Source organism: Eschrichtius robustus, chromosome 7 (assembly GCF_028021215.1).
Source record: "Eschrichtius robustus isolate mEscRob2 chromosome 7, mEscRob2.pri, whole genome shotgun sequence".
Classification (NCBI taxonomy): Eukaryota; Metazoa; Chordata; class Mammalia; order Artiodactyla; family Eschrichtiidae; genus Eschrichtius; species Eschrichtius robustus.
The window spans coordinates 11,706,944-11,729,925 of record NC_090830.1 but is presented as its reverse complement, the minus strand read 5'-3'; the positions used below and the strand labels follow the sequence as shown (position 1 = coordinate 11,729,925).

The following is a 22,982-nucleotide window of genomic DNA, read 5'->3' as shown; positions in this document are numbered from 1 at the left end:
GAGCGGCAGCGAACAGCCCAGAAGTGTGTATACACACACACACACGCACACACACACGCACGCACACTCCCTCCCACCCCGCCTGCCGGGCGCTCGGGCGGGCTGGGAGGGGGAACCCGGGCGGGGGAACCCGGGCGGGGAGCCAGAGGCGCCGCGCGGCGGGGCGGGGCGGGGCGGGGCGGGGCGGGGTCCGGGCGGCCCGGGGGGCGGAGTCAAGGGCGGGGGCTCCCCGGCCGCGCGCCCAGCCCCCCGCGCAGCCTGCAAGTTTGCTCTGCGGTCTCGGGCGGGTCTCGGGCGCCTCTCGGGCTACCTGAACCGGCCACCACGTCAGCGCCACATCATCTGGGTGTTTTCTATTTGCAAGGAAACAGGAAAAGAAGGGCGAAGAAGCTCTCCGGAGCGGGCGGGCGGGCGGGCGGGCCGGTCTGCGGCGCGGGCCTCGCGGCCGGACGGCGGAGAAGATGCTGCAGTCCCTGGCCGGCAGCTCGTGCGTGCGCCTGGTGGAGCGGCACCGCTCGGCCTGGTGCTTCGGCTTCCTGGTGCTCGGCTACCTGCTCTACCTGGTCTTCGGCGCCGTGGTCTTCTCGTCGGTGGAGCTGCCCTACGAGGACCTGCTGCGCCAGGAGCTGCGCAAGCTGAAGCGGCGCTTCCTGGAGGAGCACGAGTGCCTGTCGGAGCCGCAGCTCGAGCAGTTCCTGGGCCGGGTGCTGGAGGCCAGCAACTACGGCGTGTCGGTGCTCAGCAACGCCTCGGGCAACTGGAACTGGGACTTCACCTCCGCGCTCTTCTTCGCCAGCACCGTGCTCTCCACCACAGGTAGGAGGCCCCTCCCCGCGCCCCCGGCCCCGATCCCCGATCGGCCCCCTGATCCGCCCCCCCGCCCCCTTCCTCCTTCCATCCCCGGGCCCCTCCGGCTCTGATCACTGGGGACCGGCTCCGCGGCGCCGGAAGCCGGCGAGGCGGCCTCAGAGTGCGACTCGGGGGTGGCCACCCGGAACTCTTGGAGGGGTCCCTCGGGCTGCGGTTTTTAGTTCGCGGCATCCTACACCGGACCGTCCGCTTGGAGTCGGTACCGTCCTGGCCAGCGCGCGGCGAGGCCGGGGCCGGTGGAAACTCTCCGGTGCTCCGAGGGCGCTCACCTCCCTCCCGCCCCCATCCCGCCCGGCCGAGGCTGCGGAACCGAAGGAGAAAGCGTTAAAGGGTCACCTTCCGGAGGGGGCCTCTCTTCGGATGATGCAGTGGTGTTTTCGGCTCTTTTTCTATCGCGGGGGCCGTCTTAGGGTTAGCCGAGTGACGTGTCGCTCTGTTCTTCGCAGGTGACCTCTGAGCGCACAGGCCGATCCGGTTTCTTTTCGGAGCGGGAGGAGGGATGAGGGAAGGGAGCATCCGATTGCCCGTGAACCGGCAAAATGGGGGCACCCTGATTCAGCATTTTCTTTTTTTTTTCCAACTTTCCGTGTGCGAGGCCACCCTTGAACTCCTAAGCGCCACTTCGCTCGCACCGCTCACCCGGCAGGACGTTCTCGGATGGAGGATGTCCTTCCTGGGGGCGGGAGGAGGCCGGCCCCGCGCTCCAGGGCGCCGAAACTGTGCCAGATTGGATGGAGCAGGCTGAGTTGTCCCAGCCGTGGCTAAGTGAGGCACGTATATACCTGAGGGGGAGGTGTTATCCTTTGGGATCTGGACCCTGGAAAGTGGTCTCAGAGAGCATGCAGCGCGCCGTCCCGTCTCTATCCATGAGGTCAGTTCTTTGAACAGTCCATCTTGGCTTCCACAAGGTCACACGCTTCCTGGTTGCCGGTGTCGTCCTGGAACCTGGGCCTCGTGATTTCCCTGCCAGGGACGTGCAGTACCCCATCCCCCCACCTTTACAGGTGAATCAACTTTGTGTTTCTCGGATTCTGCCTTCTCCCCATCCCCTCTCGCCGCCTCCCAGGGTTTATTTCTTTATACTCCCCTTGGGTTAAACCCAGTTCTGCTAATCATTTGGTAATGAGTAACGGTATACTCTCCAGGTATCATGTAATATGGTGATTCAGAAGTGTGGGGTGAATTACTAAACTGACAGGAGTCTGCCCTGCAATAAACAGAAGTAGAATTCTACTTTGTATTGTGATGCTTTCTAAAAGTAGCCTTAAGACAGACCTGTTATCTTACTTTTTAACTTTTCCAACGCTGCTCTTTAGTTTTTTTTCTCCCGACCAGTCCAGCTTTGGCTGTCTCTACCTCACTCTGTTCCTTAGATCCTTTAGAACTCACCTTGTCTTTCCTTTGGAGTATGTTTGTGCGAAATCGGGAATCATGTCTTCTCTGCAGAAGTAAGTGGTTTCACTGAGCTGCAGAAGGTCTGCAACTAGGTCACAACGTTGGGTAAATATTATGGAGAATGATGATAACTTTTAGATACTTTCTAAATAACGGGACTTCAAAGATGGAACAGGAGTAAGAACAGTATTATGAGGAAAAGAACAGGTTTGCTGCTCCTGGGTGGGATTTTCCATCACTGACGCAGCTCTTGTATAATCTCAACATCAGATACACCTAATTAAATGTCAAAAATACTAGTTTACATCTTGAACAGACAGTTCTTTCCCAGATTCCCTCCCTCCCTTTTTGCAACTAGGAAAATCTGCAGTTCTTGTTAAAAAAAAAAAAAAAAGGTGGGGAAAGATGTCTTATTATTGGTATTCGGATTGCATTGTAGTTCCTAAGAAAGTGTGTATTCAGGCAAAACAAGAGTTCATTTAGGAAATCAGTGCAAGGGGGCACTTAAGGATAAACTAGATGAAAAACATTTGCTTCTTGGTTTGTAAAATTAGCAAATCAGTGAATTCTTGTCGTTGATAGAATAGAATTTATTAATTCAAATAGAATGTTAATAAAAATGTAGAATTTTATTCTAAATCATAGATAACTCTTTTCTCGGTTTTATATTGACCCATCCTGTGACATGTTTGATGTTCCATGTGTTAACTGGTTTTGTGGCAGAGGATCAGGTAATTTTTAGGGTCAATCTAGTGTACTTCATTGCTAGAAAAATATTTTCTGGAAAAGTACCAGGCAACTCACATGAATTGGAATCGTGGTTTATGCTTCTCTTCAGGTAGATATCTGACATGCTGTAATTGTTTTTTTCTTTTTGAATTTTATTTTATTTTTTTTTATACAGCAGGTTCTTATTAGTTATCCATTTTATACATATTAGTGTATATATGTCAATCCCAATCTCCCAGTTCATCCCACCCCTCCCCCCCCGGCCAGCTGTAATTTTTTAAAAACTCTTCTACCACGGATGATGGCAACTCACTGAGATAACTGTCACCCTGTCAGTCAGTGCAGTCAACCCCTGGCTTGGCCAGAATGGTAACAATGGGCGTTACAAAGATGAGGTTCTTGGTAGTCATCGTCGTAACACGGGAACATGAACTCACTGATCGCAGAATCTTCTCCCAGAAAGTACAAGCTTCCATTTCTGGAAAGAACTGGGTAAAGTCTTGCTTCATGGTCTGTTTGGAAGAAGCCTTAAGTTGGTAATGCAGCGATGTTCTCTTCATTCTTTGCTCTGCCAAGGACTCTGAATTATTTCCAGCAAATAATTGAACATCTCTTTACTTCTTGATTATAAAAAGATCTACAGCAACATCTACATGGAAATCGTGAGCATGGAAGAAACTGCAGTCCACTTTTACCTTTTCAGAGGGCAGGGCTGTATAAAAATAAAAGGAGGAAAAAATAAATAAATAAATAAAAGGAGGTGGTTATACATGCGGGTATTTCCCACATAGCTTTTCTACTGTGATTTTTTTTTTTTTTCCAAGGATTAAAGAAATAATGTCTAGGTGACACTTGGAGAGTAAGAAATAATTTTTATTAAAGTTGTCCTCAGTAGCCATATAAAATGGTGAGCAATCTCATTCATTCTTAAGAACAGTTTGTCCAAAAACGGGTGTGAATTTCATGTACAATATTCTGAGCGAAAGCCAAATACAAAAATGTATTAGTCTTTAATTCCGTTTATGTGATGTTCTAGAATAAACAAAATTAACATCTAGTGAAGTATACAGTGGAAGAGAGGTAAGGACTAGGAGATAATTCTGAATGAGCAATGAGCACAAAAGTAATTTCTGGGGTGATGGAAGTAATCTGCTTATTGATAGGACTGTAGTTGACACCGGTGTATGAATTTATCCAAATACATTGAATTTTGAACTTTGGATTTGTACATTTGACCATGTGTAAATTTTACCTAAAATAAGGGAACCATAAACCACAACAATATGATATGTATAAAAATGATTACTACAGACATCTAGAGGGTAGTTACTAATGAAATGGCAGGATGGAGTGTTATTCTGGAGGGTCTCATATGTGTCTTCTTAGTTGCTAGTGTGTTACACTGTGTAATTTAGATGGTGTTTAAATAGTTGTCTTTATAATGATTTAAAAATATACAAATATGTTTGATATACTATTCTGTACACAAATTTCAGTACTTAACACAAGGTTAGAAGTTTATGTGGAGTGAAAAGGTTTTGCTGATAGCTATGCTAATTTTTGAAAAAGAAGAACCAAGGGATATGTTCAACCCAGGCTCCTGATTTGTCCCTCCCCCCAACGGCTCCCCTTTGGTAGCCATGGGTTTGTTTTCAGGATCTGTGAGTCTGTTTCTGTTTTGTAAATAAGTTCATTTGTATCATTTTTTAAATGGGATTCCACATATGAGTGATATCAGTGATGTTTGTCTTTGTCCGACTTGCTTGACATAGTATGACGATCTCTAGGTCCATCCATGTTGCTGCAAATGGCAAGATTTGCTTCTTTTTTATGGCCAACTGATATTCCATTTGTAAGCAAGACTTAAACACAGACTTAGAACTGTAAAACTCCTCAAAAAACATAAGGAAAACTTCTTGGACGTTGGTCGTGGCAACATTTCTTGGATTTCACATGAAAATCACAGGTAGCAAAGCCCAAAATACAAAAGTGGGACTACGTCAAGCTCAGAAGCTTCTACACAAAGGAAATAATCAACAAAACGAAATGGCATATATTCTCTTTATCAGGGGGTGAAGTCCTCTTCTATAAAGTGTTTATTGAGCATTTTTACTATGAAAGAGTTTTGCTTGTTGACAAATGCTTTTTCTCTAATGACATAATTTTGTGATTTTTAACTTTCTATCTTTAATATGCTATAATATATTATTGAATTATATTAATTAAACTAATTTTGTATTTCTGGGATTAATAATAATAATAAAAAAGAACAGTTTGTCATGTCAGTTTACTACATATTTGCTTCAGTATTCATCCCCCTAAGCAAGGCTCTATCATGATGGTGGATGGGGAAAATATACAGTTTTTGTATGTATGTGTGATTAAAGCTGCCTGGACCTTTGCTGCTTTATGAGTATGGGCTCCACACGATTGCTCAGTCCCCGTTTCCGTCCTTTGTAGGCATGCTGCCTTGTCCCTCTTTATGAAGAGGTGTTTTAAGACTCTTATTTAAAGGGCTCAGAAAAGGAACTAAATTTGGCTTGTTTTCTAATGGCCTTTGTTTTAGTCAGGTCGGCAGCATTGGCAGTTTTCAAAAAAAGAAGGTGGAAAAAGGTAATGGGAGGTGCCTGATGGATCCTTAGTTTTCAGATTATTTTCAGAAGGAGAAGTGTATTTTCACCGACAACAGATATTTATTGAGCTTTTAGAATAGGGGTGGGTGAACTATGGCTTCAGGGTCAAATCTCACCCACCACCTATTTTTGTGTGTCCCAAGCTAAGAATGGTTTTTATATCTTCAAATAGCCGAAAAAAAGTCAAAAGGAAAACAGTACTTCCTGACATATTAAAGTTTTTTGGAAATCACATTTCAGCATCCCTAAACGAATTTTATTGCTGTACAGCCGCACAACCATTTGCTTCTGTATTATGGTTGCTTTCCACGTCCAACGGCAGAGCTGAGAGTTGCAACAGAAACTAGAGGCCCATGTGTCCTAAAATATTAACTGTCTGGCCTTTTGTAGAAAAAGTTTGCCAACCCCTCCTTAAAATAATGCTTGGAAGGAACTCTAAGTCAGAGGAGTTCTAAGTGCCTTACTTCCTTTTGGAAAACTTTCTAGAAGACAGTTTAGCTCCTAAGGTTTCTTTGTGCTGTTTTTTTTAAGTGGTTTGCAACATTTAAATTATGCACTGCCACCCATAGCCTCTTCCAGAACAAATGACTGTTTATTATAGGATGTGTCACTAGTTTTTGGTCAAATCTGTGACACACTGCTTTTTTCTTTTTTTTTTAATGGTGACAAAGCTACACTTCATGTTGGGATTACCTTAATCTAAAATGTGCGGTAAATACTGTATTATATCTAGAGCAGAAATGACAACAAGGAAGGAAATTCCACCAGAAGCAAACAAGCAAACTCTACCAGCCAGAAGAGAGATCTGACATCCCACGTGCAGAAGTTTGCACTGTTTATTCACAGGAGAGCCTTTGGTCTTGATTTTGAGCCTTTACATTTAATTCTAACAAATGCAATGATGTGGTTTTCAAGCCCCTAAAAAATGAAAAAAGGAAAGGCACAGCTTCAGGCAAACATAAGAGAAAGGTCATGAAAAGACACATACCTTAAAAACCAGGGAAATAAAATGATACTGTGTGCCAGGCAGTATTTCCGTGTATTACCTTCCATGTATTGCCAGGAAGTGATGAGGTGTAGGTATCATTATCCTCACTTTACAGAGGCTGGGACGGAAGTTTTGCTTGAGTGCCTTCTCTAACTAGGTCACAGAGCTGGAAGTGACTGGCCTTGATTTGAATCCAGACGTGTCTGAATTAAGAACTTGAGTTTTACCTAGTGTCTGGGCATAGAGGGTTGTTTTGGGATGACTCCTGCCCACCAGATTCAGATGTTGAAGTCCTCACCCCAGTACTTCAACATGTGACTATATACTTGGAGGTAGGACCTTTGAAGAGGTGATTAAGTTAGAATGAGGACCCAGTGAGAAGGTGGCCGTCTGCAAGCCAAGGAGAGAGGCCTCAGAAGAAACCAACCCTGCAGACACCTTGATCTTGGACTTCCAGCCTCCAGAACTGGGAGAAAATAAATTCCTTTGTTCAAGTCACCCAGTCACTTTGTAATGGCAGCCCCAGCAAACTAATACAGAATTACTCAGGTAATTAGTTTTTAGTCGTACAAATAACCCCTCCACCCCTCCCAAAAAAATATAGGAGCACGAACATAATTTTTAAGGTCTTTACTGTTGCAGCCAACAATTTCATTTGCCTGGGTTGGATTGGACATCCTTGTTTTAGAACACAGTCTAGTAATTGATATAATTGAAATATATTGAATTGATAATTGAAATACCGAGAACAATACTTCAACATGCTTCTGTTTAAGAAAACAGAGATGTGTGTGATAAATTCTAGAAACATTTCCATCCAATAATGATCAAAGAGTAGATATTAGTGTTTAATGTGTAAACCCATACCTGTCTATAGAACATCAGTATTTTGAAAGGTTTTTTTTTTTTTCAAGACTATAAATATGCTGTTATCTGTGCCTGTTTTATGGCACCTGGGACATACTGTACTGTTATAAATGAATGTATCTTGAAAGAAAGTATGTGTTGCTTTTATGATATGACTGTAAGTCTTGTCAAGAATACAATCTCCAATTATCCCAGTAACCTAGGGAGAAGCCTGGTGCCTTTCAGGACAAGTAGTTTTATGGCACTGCTCGTCGTTGGGGCAGAGCACCTGTTGTCCTGGAGGGGGAGAGTGCTGGAAGTTTGGAGCAAGTGGAATTGCTAATGCTCAACCGTTTTAACCCATACCAACGTCCCACTCACGTGGGTCAACTTACTACAAGTTGGCTTCAGGCACAGAGACGGTGTCTACACCGTACACTCTCCTTGGCATAAAGTGCCTTGTGTAGATTTTATTCTGAAGAGATGTCATCATTCGATCCCAACTGTGGCCAAATCTGTGAAAGACTGAGATGCTTTGCTTCTCCGTTGACTGGTGTGTGATCATACCGCCTCTTACTGGCACGAGACAAAGGCTGTCTCTCTATCAAAAAGTGGGCAACTTCGGGGGTGTCGTCTTCACCGCCATGATGTTTCTTTCTCTCTCCTCCACTCGGTGCTCTGACTTTCTTTGTTCCTTCTCGGTGGATTCCTTGCCCTCAGAGTTTGTGGCCACTCTCTGTCGGGGCAGGGCTGTGCCCCTGACCTGAGGTCAAAATGAAGAAAGTGGGGTGGGGAGTTGCCGGCTTTCTTATTCCACACTTTCAACAAATAAAAACTATATTCTGTAGTTTTCAAGGAATATGCCATACTTTTGCTTGACTCTCATGGGTCTCTCTGCTCTTTTCCAATAAGTTTCTTTGTTTTGATTGTTTGTTTTAAATCTGGATGATGGAGGTGTAATTTCGTACGGGAAAATATATCCTTTTTAAGTATACAGCTGGATGAATTTTCCCACCAACATCATCAAGATAGAGAATACATCCATCACCCTACAAAGTTTCTTTATGCTCTTTTCTTGTCACTTTCTTCTACCCAGAGTCAGAAACTGATGACTACTTTGCTGTAGCTTTTCTAGAATGTCATATAAATGAAATGATATGGTATGCAAAAAAAAAAAAAAAAAAAAAGAAGAAGAAGGTGGGTTGGAGGTATAGAGGGGCTGTATCTGAAAGGGCTGTGTGATTCTCTCCCTGAGCATGAATCAGACCAGCAGGGCTTGTCTGTTATTTTCTAGCCGTGTTCATGTTTCTCCTCTTGAACCAGTAAAACAGAATCAATTCTTTTTTTTTTTTTTTTTTTAATAAATTTATTTATTTATTTTTGGCTGTGTTGGGTCTTCGTTTCTGTGCGAGGGCTTTCTCTAGTTGCGGCGAGCGGGGGCCACTCTTCATTGCGGTGCACGGGCCTCTCACTATCGCGGCCTCTCTAACAATCAGTTCTTATATTAAAGAGATTAATTGGGTTATGTTAGACATGGGCAGTGTTTTTTAATTGGTTCCCATATGCTCAATCCCAGATCAGAGTCTAACTGTTTGCATTGGCTACTCAGGCTCAGGTCGACTTGCTCTGTGAAATCAAAGCCTGCCCTCTGAAGCCTGGGTGGATTGATACCTGGTGATGAGCTTTAGGCAGAAAGCTCCCGGGGAACTCAGAGACCCAGTTCATGCAGTGTCAGTATAACCCTGGCTAGTGGGTGCAGAGCAGAGACAGCAAAAGCACACAGAATAAAAAATGCTAGTTTTCATTTGTCTTGAGTGTGGTCCATTGATTGCACATGAGAATAAGAGTTGGAGACTCTGATGATCATGTCCGGCCTTTGTTACTGCTTTGGTGGAACCGTGACCCGAGTTAAGCTGTTTAATCAAGTCGATGCCTCAGTCCCCTTTCCACTCAGCTTTATGGAAGCCTCCTGCAGTTTATTCAGACCCTGGTTTTCATTGTTTGGTCTGCAGCACAGTCTGATCAGTGAGCTTTCTGCCTGATGGCTCCCATAACGCCTTGTGTACCACCTTATGTCGGAATAGTCCATTCTTCTGTTACAGCACTTACCACCTTGTACTGACATCATTTGTTTTCCTATCTGACCTCTCCCAAGAGCGGCCCTGAGGATGAGCACATTCTCAGCCTCCCTTCGCATCCCCAGCACTCAGTAGGTCCTCAATAAGTGCGATTTAAGGCACATTTCTTCACACTTGGGAATCTGTCTCCTCTTCTGGAAAATGAGGAAGGTTCTAAAGATGTTCTTCACTTTCAAGAGACCTTAGATATAATTCCATTGCCTTGATGAAGAAACAGAGGCCCAAATTGCTTTAATAACGTTTGAAGTTATTCGTATTGTCGACTGAAAAATTTTGCACAACCTAAAAGTTGAGAATTTTGTTTTATTCGGCAGACATTCTGAGGACTTCAAGCCTGGGACACAGCATCTCAGATAACTCTGAGGGACTGCTCTGAAGAGGCAAGGGGGGGGGAGCCAGGATATAGAGGAGTTTTTGTAACAAAGACCAGGTGGTCAGACCATCAAGAGATTACTGTGAATTAAGGAAAACCGGACCTCTCAAGTTAAGGAATTTAGTGCTTTTCTATGTAGGGGAAGATGCAAAGTCTGGGCTCACTGAATTCATTCCTTTGATATGCACCTCAGCTCTCTGAGGCCAGTATCCTGTGCTTCTAATCCTGAGTCTCAGGGTGCACGATCGATGGGGCGGCTGTAATGTGAAGGCTTGATGGCTGCAGCATTGTTTACCGGTATATAGCAGGCAATATTTTTTATTCACAGTATAAAAGCAGTTGTAGCTGAGTGCCTCACGTCTACTCAGTGCCCTGTGAAGGGTCCTAGGTGATCTAAAGGAAGGACGATGGGATTCTTAAGCCAGTGTTTATTGGGCCCTTGGGGATCTTGCCTTCCTGGATGTGTCCATCTAGAGATGCAGGAAACAAGATAACTAAGTTAAACGCATAGTACGTACCATGGGGGTAAATCTCCTAAGGAGAAACATCCTGCAGCAAAGGGAACCAAGGAGCTAGGGAGCATGTATTAGTGTGTGCTCGGGGCAGGGTGGGGTCCAGGAGGGTGGTCTTTGATGAGGAAGCCAAAAAAGGCCTTCCTGAGGAGATGGCATTTGAGTAAAGAGCTGAAGGAGGTGGGAGGCCATTATACAGCCATCTGTGGAACTGTGTTCCAGGACCCGGTCTCCATATTGGAGGGGCAGCTGGAAAGCCACTATGGCTGGATCCCAGTGAGAGGGGGAGTGGTGGAGGATGTCGTAGGCCACTGCAGAGCCTCTGGCTGTTCTCTCAGCAAGGTGGAGAGTACTGGGAGATTTTTAGTAAAGGGCGGTGGAAGTAGGTGGTGAGGGTGGTCAGATTTTAGGTATGTATTGATGAGAGAAACAACAGGGTTTGCTGATGGATTGGATGTGACTTGTGAGGCAAAGTGGTCAAGAGGGACCCCCCCTAGATTTTTGGTCAGAGCCCCTGGCCGTGTGGAGACAGAGGGAAAGCTGCGGAAGGATCGGGTGTTGGATGGAGCTCAGATGTGGGCCTGCTGAACTTGAGATCCCTACTGGGTGTCCAGGGGTCTCCACAAAGCATACACTCACCCCAGTGTGGTGGCCTGGGGAGACTGTAACTGCTTCCATTTGTTCAGCGGGCCTTGATTTCAGGTAACATCACATGCATCATTTATCTGACTGCAGAGGTTAAAGGCTTTTGAGGGGTGATATCTGAACTTGTCCTTGAAGGAGAAAGAGAGTGTCCTGAAATAGAAAAGAGGGAAAGGTACTCAGGTTGAAAATGTGAATTCTCTGGGCTGAGTTGCCCTTTGATGAATGCATTTAACCATAGTTTAAACTCTGTGCTTCAACCTCCAAGCTAAGAAAAAGAGCATGTAAACTGTCATATCGTTTTCTACTTTAGTATTAGGTAAGGCTGTGTGGGAAACGGGGGGGGGGAAAAGGCAGAAGGGTTTGCTTCATATTTTCTTAAGTTTAACAATCGTATATTTAGCATTTGATATAGTTCAGTGTAAAATTTACATTATATTTTGTCCAAAGAAAAACAATAAATAAATATCTTTGGTATACTTTTTTTTAAGAGCAGCTAACATTAAAGTTACCAAGGAATCGGTCTAGGTCGCTTCTAGTTTTAGGAAGTAAATAAGAAAAACATGAGTTTTTAGTTTTTCCCACAAGGGATCTAGACATTTTCAGAGTCTGTCAGTTTCAAATAAACACATTTACAGTGTGTAACAGATGGGAAAATTATCATGTGACTCAGAAAACCACCTGAGTAATTTTCATTTCTTCAGAGTATTTTGTTTTTTTAAGTTTGCCAAATTACCACTTGAAAGGATCCCATTTGTATAGCTCCCTGCTTATGGCCGTCCATGGTCTAAGGATCCTCTTCTTTTTCTCAAATGTTGTTTTTTTGATGTCGCCTCCGCTCGTGCGTGACAGGAAGGAAAGCAGAGTGTTTGAAACTAGAATTAAAAGGTTAAAACCTTCTTGTAACTAAAATTCTTCAAATGTTTGAACACCGGTTGCCAAGGCGCTCAATTATTTAAAGACTGGTGCTAGGTGGGTTAAGTTAATTAAAGCAGCCGGAGAGGCTGTTCCGCAGCTGCCTGGGTGTCAGATGCCCCACTGAGAAGTTCTGAGTGGGGAGAGAAGCCCCCACATCACGACCTGCCTGCCACCAGTGCTGTGACGTGAGCCATGGCAGCAAAACAGCCACTGGCCAGTGACGCAGATGCAGTGCCCAGCGTGGGGAGCGGAGCCCAAGCCTCACCCCCGCCAAGGGGACCGGCAATCTTCCACCTTGTGCGCCCCGCCTCCCCGATGCATCTTATATTTAGAGATGGAAAGGACAAAAGACTGAAATTGACAACGACAGCGACAAAAATGCAAACTTCCGTTAGTGGTTCATGGAACACGACCTAAGCCTGCATTCATTCTCCTGGCAGCTCTGGCTGAACACCTACTATTTAAAAAGATTATCTGAAGGAGGCTAAAAAGGCATATTTGCCACCTGTATTTCCTCTCTCACTTCACCCACGACTGCGTTATGTGTGTTGATCGGTGCTGGTCATCTCCCTCCCTGGCAGGGCTGTGTCACTACCCAGCACTGGTGGGGGAGCGTGTGTCCCAGGGGTTTCTCCTGCCATCCTGGTGTGGCCCTCTGCAGTGTCCACACGGCCAGCCAAGAGCAAGGGCTCCTCCAGGCAGTGTCCTTCCTAACCGCGGGCAGGGCTGGCTTCCTCTCACTAGCCCGGGGACTGGAGCTGCGGAGTGCGATTGTCCTCCGTGATATCAGACTGAATTAATGTGACAGAGTACAGTGTGATGAGTGAAAAGCGGCAATCGCGAATTATTTTTAGGATGAAGTTTTAACTTTCAGATGTACTGATTGACTAGACCTAGGCTTAAGTCAGTGTTACTTACTAAAAGTGTCCTTTGGGGAACTTTAAAGAGCAAGCCTAGGGGCTTGAGTGAAAGGCGGTGGGATGGGAGGCATGAAAGGCTTGATCTGAGGACCAGAATGAGTCCTCATCGGCAGGAATCCATTGATAATCTCTCTAGAGGTCAGTTGTTTCCTCTGTGCAATGAAAGGGCTAAGATCCTCCTCCGCCTCTGAAGTCCGATGGTCCTAGGTCTTGGGAGTGTTTACTGGATACTTACCTAGTCTGTGCCCAACATGAGGGGCCACATCAAAAGGCTGAAAGAGATCACCACTGACTTCAAAAAGCCTGCAGTCCAGGGACTTCCCAGGTGGTCCAGTGGTTAAGAGTCCACCATCTAGGACTTCCCTGGCGGCACGATGGTTAGGAAAACGCCTGCCAATGCAGGGGATGCGGGTTCGAGCCCTGGTCCGGGAAGATCCCACATGTCGCAGAGCAACTAAGCCCGTGCGCCACAACTACTGGGCCCGTGAGCCACAACTACTGAAGCTCGCGTGCCTAGAGACCATGCTCCGCAACAAGAGAAGCCACCGCAATGAGAAACCTGCGCACCGCAATGAACAGTAGCCCCCGCTCGCCGCAACTAGAGAAAGCCTGCACGCAGCAACGAAGACCCAACACAGCCAAAAATAAAGACATTTATTAAAAAAAAAAAAAAAAGAATCCACCGTCTAATTCAGGGGATGTCGTTTCGATCCCTGGTCAGGGAACTAAGATCCCACATGCCGCGGGGCAACTAAGCCTTTGGGCCAAAACTAGAGAGCTAGCGTGCCGCAGCTACTGAGCCCACGCACTCTGGAACCTGATCGCCACAACCAGAGAAGCCCGTGCGCTGCAGTGAAGACCCAGCACAGCAAAAAAAAAAGAAGGCTGCAGTCCAGCTGGGGAGGGTAAACTAATACATAAACAGCCATACGGGGTATAGATACCTAAGTGCTGAATTGTGTGAGGCCCTGGGGGCAGCTGTAGGATTTTGCGGGGGAGACCAGGGTGGGCTGAGGTGTTCAGAGAAGCCTCACGTGTGCTCAGCACTGGTACCCAAAGAGGAATCGAGTCTGGCCTTCGAGAGAGCGTGGGATGCCAGCCTCACCCAGCCCAGAGCCACCTGTGGGTGAGCTGCTGAAGAGATGTACGTGTGGGGGCGAGGGCCTCGAATGTGGGAAGTGGAGTTTGCCCTTGACCCTGGGGGTAATAGGGAGCCACTGCAGGTTCCTGAGCCTGCTCTATGATGAACAGTCCAGCCCGCAGACTGGCTTAAGAGGGGAGAAGCTAAAGGTAGGGACCATGGCTCTGAGGCTTTTGCAGCCATTCAAACACAGGTAGCTTGCACTGAAGAAGAGACAGAAGTGCCCAAAGGACCACCAGAGGATGGAGAGTTGCAGGATGGGGTGGGGAAGGGCCCCAGGCAGAGCTCACACGGAGCTCGTAGGTGGACATAAATGGGGACTCCTAGGCCCTGGGGCAGTGGGATGAGGGAGATCACCGTGGCCTGGCATACCGAGAATTTCACAGCCCACACCCCCGTGACATTAACGTGCATCAGCACGTTGCTCCTGTTAATCAGAGTGTAAGTTCTTGCCGGGGGTGTATGTGGCCGGAAACAACCCCAGGCCTGTGCTCCTTCACCTCCTCACCCGTTTGTGGGTTGCCCAGACCCCAGACTTTGGTGTGTTTCTGGGGGACGCAGGGAGGCTATGGCGAGCTGGGTCCCTCCCCCGAAATTCTCGTGGCTTCAGCCACAGGATGATGAATAAGCTCTCCAGGCTGTGGCAATCAATGTTTCTCGTAGTTAGTATGTCATTTAGTTACAAAGGAGCACTTCTAAATTGTGTTGAAAAATTCAAAGTCGGTAGAATAGCCATTCCCCAGATCATGTGTATGCTTCTACTTGGCTCTAAGTTAGTTTTCTTTGGACAGACTAAAATCTCCACTTCAGCCCCGTTCCTGAGTGACCAAGCTCTTGACTTTAAAAGAAACACGCATATTATACATGCAGTTATTTGCATTTCATAATCATTCAAGAGGATTCCCTAGTGCACAGACTCAGCATAAGGATGTCTGGCTTTGCTTTAATCTCCTAGCCTTCATCTTTGCTTCAAGGGCAGCCAGTATTACAAGTCCTTTCTTCACAAGGAAGCTGGGGTGGCAGAACAGCTGTATGAAAACTCATAAATGCTTTGAGGCAAAGACACCCCTTAGTATACGTCTTTAAATTCACGGTCTTATTCTGTTTTCTTCCTCATCAGATGTGACTTTTATTTTTAACCACACACGTGATCACACTAGCAAAGTCTCCTTTTCCTTCTTGCTACCTCATTGGAAAGCCATGAACTCAAGAAGTGTGTTCCGTGTTGAACCCACATGTGCACAGTTGTTTTCGTAGCCAAGGTATTTCCACAGCTCCTCAGCGAGTCTGAGAGAGATTCCCATGTGTGGAAATGTTGAAAAGCAAAGCAAAGTTGATCAGATTTTTTATTCTCTTAAAAATCTGCCCAAGGGACTTCCCTGGTGGCGCAGTGGTTAAGAATCCACCATCTAGGGCTTCCCTGGTGGCACAGTGGTTGAGAATCTCCCTGCCAATGCAGGGGACACGGGTTCGAGCCCTGGTCTGGGAAGATCCCACATGCCACGGAGCAGCTAGGCCTGTGAGCCACAATTACTGAGCCTGCACGTCTGGAGCCTGTGCTCTGGAACAAGAGAGGCCGCGATAACGAGAGACCCACACACCACGATGAAGAGTGGCCCCCGCTTGCCGCAACTAGAGAAAGCCCTCGCACAGAAACGAGGACCCAACACAGCCATAAATAAATAAATTAATTAATTTAAAAAAAAAAAAAAAGAATCCACCATCTAGGACTTCCCTGGTGGCACAGTGGTTAGGAATCCGCCTGCCAATGCAGGGGACACGGGTTCGAGCCCTGGTCTGGGAAGATCCCACATGCCACGGAGCAACTAAGCCCATGAGCCACAACTACTGAAGCCCGTGCGCCTAGAGCCCGTGCTCCACAACAAGAGAAGCCATCGCAATGAGAAGCCCATACGCCGCAACGAAGACCCAACACAGCCAAAAATAAATAAATAAAGTAAATAAAAATCTGCCCAAACAAACTTATGGTTGCCAAGGGGGAAAGGGGTCGGGGGAAGGATAAATTGGGAGATTGGGATTGACATATACACACTACTATATATAAAATAAGTAACTAATAAGAACCTACTGTATAGCACAGGGAACTCTACTCAATACTCTGTAATGACCTATATGGGAAAAGAATCTAAAGAAGAGTTGGATATATGTCTGTATAACTGATTCACTTTGCTGTACACCTGAAACACAACGTTGTAAATCAACTATACTCCAATAAAAATTAATTTAGAAAAAAGAATCTGCCATCTAACGTCTGAGAATCCACCCTGGTGAATTTCAGTGTTAGACCCTACCCCTGCGCCAAGGTCTCCTTGGTCAGATGTACTCTCAGGGCAATAAGTGCCCCGTAGAAAAGTGATACAGAGCTCCCCTGAAGGCAGGTGAGAGGCAGGGCTCCGGCATTTCCAAAAGACTAAATTAGAATAGGTTAAATGTTATTCTTATAATAATGTCACCCTGACTTCCATTCTAATAAGCTTTCTTGAATAGGAAAAAAAAAATGCATTACCTCTGGCCGGGAGAATTTTGCACCATCCACGGTCTGTTTTATTTCTACCAGTGTTGGGAATTCGTAATTCTAAAAGGCGTGAAGGTTACTGATTATCATAGTGTTTCCTTCCCTTTCCAACCAACCGGATACCACACCAGGGTATATGCCCACGAGAGCATGCCACACACCGGCTAGCTGATGTCTGTTTAGCTACTGGGTGAGAGGAGGAGAATCGTTGCTCGAAGACACAAAGTTTAATTAGGCCCACCTCATTATGTTTCTCCTTGATGAGTAGGGTTTTAAGCCCAACAGTTACCAGCTCAAAAGCAGAAAAGAATTAGCCCGTGCCCTGGTACGTTGAAGGGAGTATGCAGTACGTTAACTCAGCGTCAATTTAATTGAATTCCTCCTTGCTCATATACGTGATGGTTTTGAAAGCCACTCTCCCTTCTACCTAAAAGTGCAATAAAGCCACTCGATTTCATCTGTCCACTTCGCATAGTTTCAAAAGGTGTGCGCATTCAGGAACCCAGTGAGACGATTCCTTTGTTTCTGAGTTTTTCCAGCCTCCCCTTTTTCCCCCTCACCTGTGCGATGAGGCTGGGCTAGAGCCTTAGCGATGTGTCCCCAGAGAAGCATCCTCACACCCTCACACGGCGGGGTCGTTCCTGTGTGTGGTCTCGTTAAAGGCCGATGGGTTCAGCCTTTTCCCCAGCAGGTAACTCTCCGTCTCTCATTACAGGCAGAGGTATAGGGAGTGTGTCATCCAGAAGCTTTAGTGACTGAGCCTGTCCTCTGGTTCGATCCCCTCTGATTCGGGCAGAGCCCCATCCTAATCCCTAGAGAGGGATCATAGTTCAACCTGGCCCCGGACCTGAAAACCAACTCTAACCTCCAGCCCCACAGACCAGACCAGTGTCTGCCCAAGACGCCATGACCCTGGGACCCTGGTTCTGTCAGTACATGTGTGCTGCTGCGCTCGTTGGAAGAGGAAAGCATAGCTTTGTGTCCTAAGTGGGAACGGGACGTTTGCTGACGGGCTCAGCAGCAGTTAACATGTGCTCTGTCTGCTTTACTTCAGGCAATGTTCTCTTCATTCCCCTCAAGCCTGCTGCCAAAGTTAATAATCCCTCTCATGTTATGTTCTGCATGAATTCACTTCTACATGGACATGCTTGCCCTGTTTCCTACTTTTTTTCCCTAAAAATTTCAGCTCTGACTTGAAGCTAATATGTTGTGACATGCAAATCACCTGATTATATCAAGGAGAATGTTTTATTGGTACTATTGACCGGGTAGGATGAGAAGGTCAATTCATGGATGAGAAGCCTCAAGGGTCCGTTTTTCTCACACTCTTACAATACTAGAACTCATCCTTTTTTTAACTGCAGTCCCCGTCGAGATCCAGTGGAGACACTGCTGCAGGCTCTCCTGGCAATGATTTGTCCTCTGTTTGCCGCTTAGACTTCACCAGGGGATCTGGTTCAGTGGTTCCGGTAATTACTACTGCTTGCTGACCACCTCCTGCAGGCCACGCGCAGGATGTGGTTTCTTTGTCTTGCACTTAATTGGATGCTTCTGCTGTCCACATACTAATCTTGGTTGTCTCAGTCACCCATTCTGATTATCCTGGGTTCGTACCTCTTCCCAGAAGCAATTCACTGTTGCAGCGCCCTGACCTGCCAACTTCTTTCTTTGTCCTCCAGCTTTTCTTCCGTATCAGGTTCCTTTGCAGTTCAGCTCTCAGAACTTAGCTTCTGGAAGCTTCTCATCTTTTGAACAGCCTTTGTCTTTGAACATATGAGCTGGGAGACCATACTCTCTATTCTCAGAAATGTTTTGAAACCTGTCTTCCCAGTGTCCAGTGTCTACCTGTAGCTCTGCATCAGAACTTCCTCCTTGGCCCGTACAAAGGCTAGGTTATTGTTAACTTTGGCTTGATTCCATGTGTCATTTCAATGAAAATTGTATCCATTGCCAATGAGTGAATTGTATGAAAATAGCTGTGGGATCCTTGAGAAACATGCGGTGGAGAGGAGGTTACAAGCAATACAGGTTCATTTTGTGACCCTTAGAAATCTACCCTATAATAGATGGACTTGTCATTTGCACCTGCGGTCAGGTATGAAACAGTAAAAGTATGTAACAAAAATTAACATTTTAAGAGGAGAACTCCATTAGAGTATGTATTTTAGGGCTCTTCCCCAGGGCATTCTCATGTAGGTCAGTACATTTTAAAAAGCCAGATCAGCATAATATACTTGGAAAATGTTGATGGCTCATTAAACCTAATGTTTGATTTTCTGAGGAATTAAGAAATATTCTTGAATCTGAGAATATTTACTTTACTGCATTCCTTAAACTGCTAATTTTGTAAGACAGAATTTGGAGGCCCATTTGATCCTTCTCTGTAGAAGAACAAAATTGTGGTGCTGATTTATCTAAAATCTTGAATAATACCCTGTAAAAGATTAAATTTACTTAGCGTTTAAGGTCAGTCTGAAAAGGAGACACATTTTGGTAGTTTCCAGTGTCTAAAATTCCATGTTTTGTTTTTTGGGGGATATATTTTTTGTCTTTGTTTGAGGATGGGGAAACAATTTGAAATGAGGTGATGCTAGAAGCATATGATTTATGAAGAAAACACCCAGCCTCATTAATGGTAGGGAAAACCAGTTCACTTTTAATGAACTAATTAATGGGAAAACCAGTTTAGCTTTTAGTACTGCGAAGGGGGAGTTAGAATAGTCCAGTACACGACGAAACGATAGTTCCATTCATTCATTTACTGCGTATTTGCTGGGTACAAGAAATTGTAAAGACGCAGTGTTCAGCAGTGACAATGAATGAGATCAGGATACAATAAGAAATATAAGCACTCAGTAAGAATATTTGCATTTGATATTGCTTTTTCAGTTCAAAGTGCTCTCACTAACGTTGCTTCCTTAGATCATTACACTGTGGATAGCAGGGCGGCCCTTTGTTTCCCCTATTGCCTTAAAGATGTGAATGCAAATGTCCTGTTTAACCGGAAGCAGTTGGGAGCGGAGTGTGGGACTCAAACTTCAGTGCTCTGACAGTCCTGGGGTTTTTTTGAGAGAGTCAGGTGTGAGCGCCAGGGGATTCATCAGAAGCAGGGCTCATGGAATTGTCATGGCCACTCGGTGCCCTGCGTACAGTGACTTAAAGTCCTTCCACTTCTTCTTTGAGAACCTCTGCTAAAGATTCTGCACTTCTGCTTCGTGCGAATTACTTAATGCAGAGCTGAAAGAAAATCTTGAGCATCTGAGTCTGAAGTGGTCATTTTGTTCAGATGGGACACTTTGAATAGAAATAATTGTTTCTTTCCAAAGTTAAACTGACTTATCATAACCCTCATTGGTACTTAAGGCTTTTACCCCTTGGCCCAACTCCAAAGGAAGAGTGTTTAGATAGAAGTAGCTCTCCGGTCTAATCTATCCATTGCTTACGCCAAGTCTTTAAAATGGAATTATCTTGAGGCAGGGGGAGGGGTGGATGCAGAGCACAGATGATTTTTAGGACAGGGAAACTACTCTATAATATGACCCTCTAATGATGGATGCACGTCATTTATACTTTTGTCCAAACCCACAGAATGTACAGCACCAAGAGTGACCGCTCATGTAGACTCTGGACTCCGGGTGATGATGGCATCAGTGTAGGTTCATCAGTTGTAACAGCTGTGCCGTCTGGTGGGGATGTTGATACTGGGGGAGGCTGTGTATGTGTCAGGGTGGGAGGTATGTGGGAAATCTCAGTGCCTTCTGTTCAGTTTTGCTGTGAATGCAAAACTGCTCCCAAAAAAGTCTTTTTAAAAAATGGAATTCTCACAACAGCTGAAGTAGGTAAATACCCATATTTTGTTCTTTTTCAGGAACCACTTTAATATTCTGTTACTAGCAATTATCCATTTGTGAATGGAAAAATTGACATCTTTTCCATATAAATGGTTTATGTTTATACCTGCTTGGGTGGGAGTATCCCTGAGGTTGTAGTCAGCCTAGCATAGCTCAATAAATAATAACACTTTACTGTAAAATAAAAGCCTTATTTAGTGTTCATTCAGGCCACAGATACCTTTTGAGGTTCCTGCCATGAGCCAGCCTCTGCTAGGCTTGAAACACGGCAAGAAACAGAGCAAATACAATCCTTACCCAAAGGGAACCTGGAGTCCGGCTCCAAGACCATCACATTTTTGTTACTTTTCATATTTTTGAATGGTTGAATAAAAATGGAAAGTTTAAGCCAAGAGAGCATCACAGCTGTATATTTTTTTACTTGAAATTTTGAAACTTCTCATATGATATGGTTAATAATAACATGTTAATGAGCCACCAAAACCGGTACCTTGGGTTTTTGTTAAAGATTAAGCTATGAATTTGCTTCTGCCAAGTCAGGTTTATTCATTCACTCCCTCATTTATTCATTCATACTTGCATGAAATACCTTTTGGGCACCTGCCATGTCCCAGGAACATTGTTAGGTGCTGAGGGACATCAGGGAACAACGTAGACCACAATTCCTGCCGTGGGATATGCATTCCAGAAAGGACAAATGATAATAATCAATATAAGTAACTTACAAATTTATAAACTATTTTACATAAAATAAGTGCTAAGGAAAAAGAAAGTAAAACAGAGAAGGATGATACAAGGTCTGCATTGAGGAGAGCATTGATATTTTATATAAGGGGCCTTGCTGAGGCTTCTCTGAGTAGGCCACTTTTGAATAAAGACCTGAAGTTGGTGAGTAAGCCAGCCAAATGGATATTGAGGAAAGACCATTCCAGGCAGCAGGGACAGCACATGCAAAGGCCCTGGGTCAGGACTGAGCCTGTCGTGGAGCTAGGAGGCTGGTGTGACTAGAGCTGAGTAAAAGCAGGGTGTGGTAGCAGATGAAATTGGAGAGCTATGGGGGTCATCACATCAGGTAGGGCCATATGGGCCATAATAAGGGCTTGGGTTTTATTGTAAGAGAATGAGGCAGGGCACCACTGGAGGATTTCAAGCAGAGGAGAAACACCATCTGACTTGTTTTCACGGGGTCACTGTGCTACTGTTTGGAGAGTAGAGTGTATGAGGCTGGGCAGATCAGTGATCGTCAGGGAGATTTTGGTGGCTTGGACGACAGTAGTAGAGCGGGGGATGGTGAGAATTGGTCCAATACGGACATTGTTTAATGGCAGAACCATCTGTAGGGTTTGCTGATGGATTGGATGTGGGTGAAAGGGACCAAGAAGAGATGAGCATGACTGTAGAGCTTTTGGCTTCAGTCCCAGTGAGGTGGAGTTGCAGGTGCCCCTAGCTGAGGGGATAAACCCAGGTAGAAGCAGGTTGGGAGCTCAGCTATGGACGTGTTAAGTTTAGATGCCTCTGTGATGGCCAAGTGGAGATACTGAGTAGCTGGTGGGATGTGTGAGTCTGGGCTGTCCCACATTAGAGGTCGGAAAGAGGAGGAAACAAATGAGAGAGACTCAGAGGTGATCAGTGATGTCACAGGAAAACCAGGTGATTGCCGTGGCCCGGAGGTCAGGTGATCAGTGCTAGCGCTGGTGCAGGGAGGCATGAATAGGTGAAGGCTGAGACTGGCCACTGGATTTAGCAAGGGCAAGGTCAGTGAGTTGGTGAGGGTAAAAGCCCAACCTGAGTAAGATTCAAAAGACAATGAGAGAGTGTCCTTCAGTGGGTAAATGGATAAATAAACTGTGAAACCTCCAGACAATGGAACATTATTCAGCACTGAAAAGAAATGAACTATCAAGCCATGAAAAGGTATGGAAGAAACTTAAATACATATTGCTAAGTGAAAGAAGCCAATCTGAAAAGGCTACATACTGTATGATTCCAACTATAGGACATTCTGGAAAAGACAAAACTATAGAGACAGCAAAAAGTAGTGTCCAGGGGATGGGGGAAAGGTAAATAGGTGGAACACAGGATTTTTAGGGCAAGGAGAAACTATTCTGTATGATACTATAATAATGGATACATGTCATTATATATTTGTCAAAACCCATAGAATGTACAACACTGAGAGTAAACCTTAAGGTAAACTCTGGAGTTTGGGCCGTAATGATGTGTCAGTGTAGGTCCATCCGTTGTAACAAATGTACCACTCTGATGGGGGATGCTGGTCACGGGGCAGGCTGTGGCTGTGTAGAGCCAGGGAGTTTATGGGACCCTCTGTACCTTCTACTCAATGTTGCTGTGAACCGTTCTGCTCTAAAAAGTAAAGTCTATTAAAAAGAGAGAGGAGAGGAATTAGAGGTAGGAGGTGGATAATGGTTTACAGTTTTGCCACACAGAGGAGCAGGAAAATGGTCAGTAGCTGGCAGGGAAGTGGAAGAT

General features: G+C 45.4%; 1 protein-coding gene across 1 annotated transcript in view; it reads left to right on the top strand.

Moving 5' to 3' along the window:
- The first annotated feature begins 453 nt into the window (after positions 1-453).
- The window catches only part of KCNK1 (potassium two pore domain channel subfamily K member 1), a 46,276-nt gene continuing 23,747 nt past the window's right edge, over positions 454-22,982 (top strand). Inside the window, exon 1 of the mRNA XM_068548844.1 lies at positions 454-816. Within this exon, the coding sequence (XP_068404945.1) occupies positions 462-816 (355 nt within the window). The 5' untranslated portion in view covers positions 454-461. The remainder of the gene's footprint in view (positions 817-22,982) is intronic.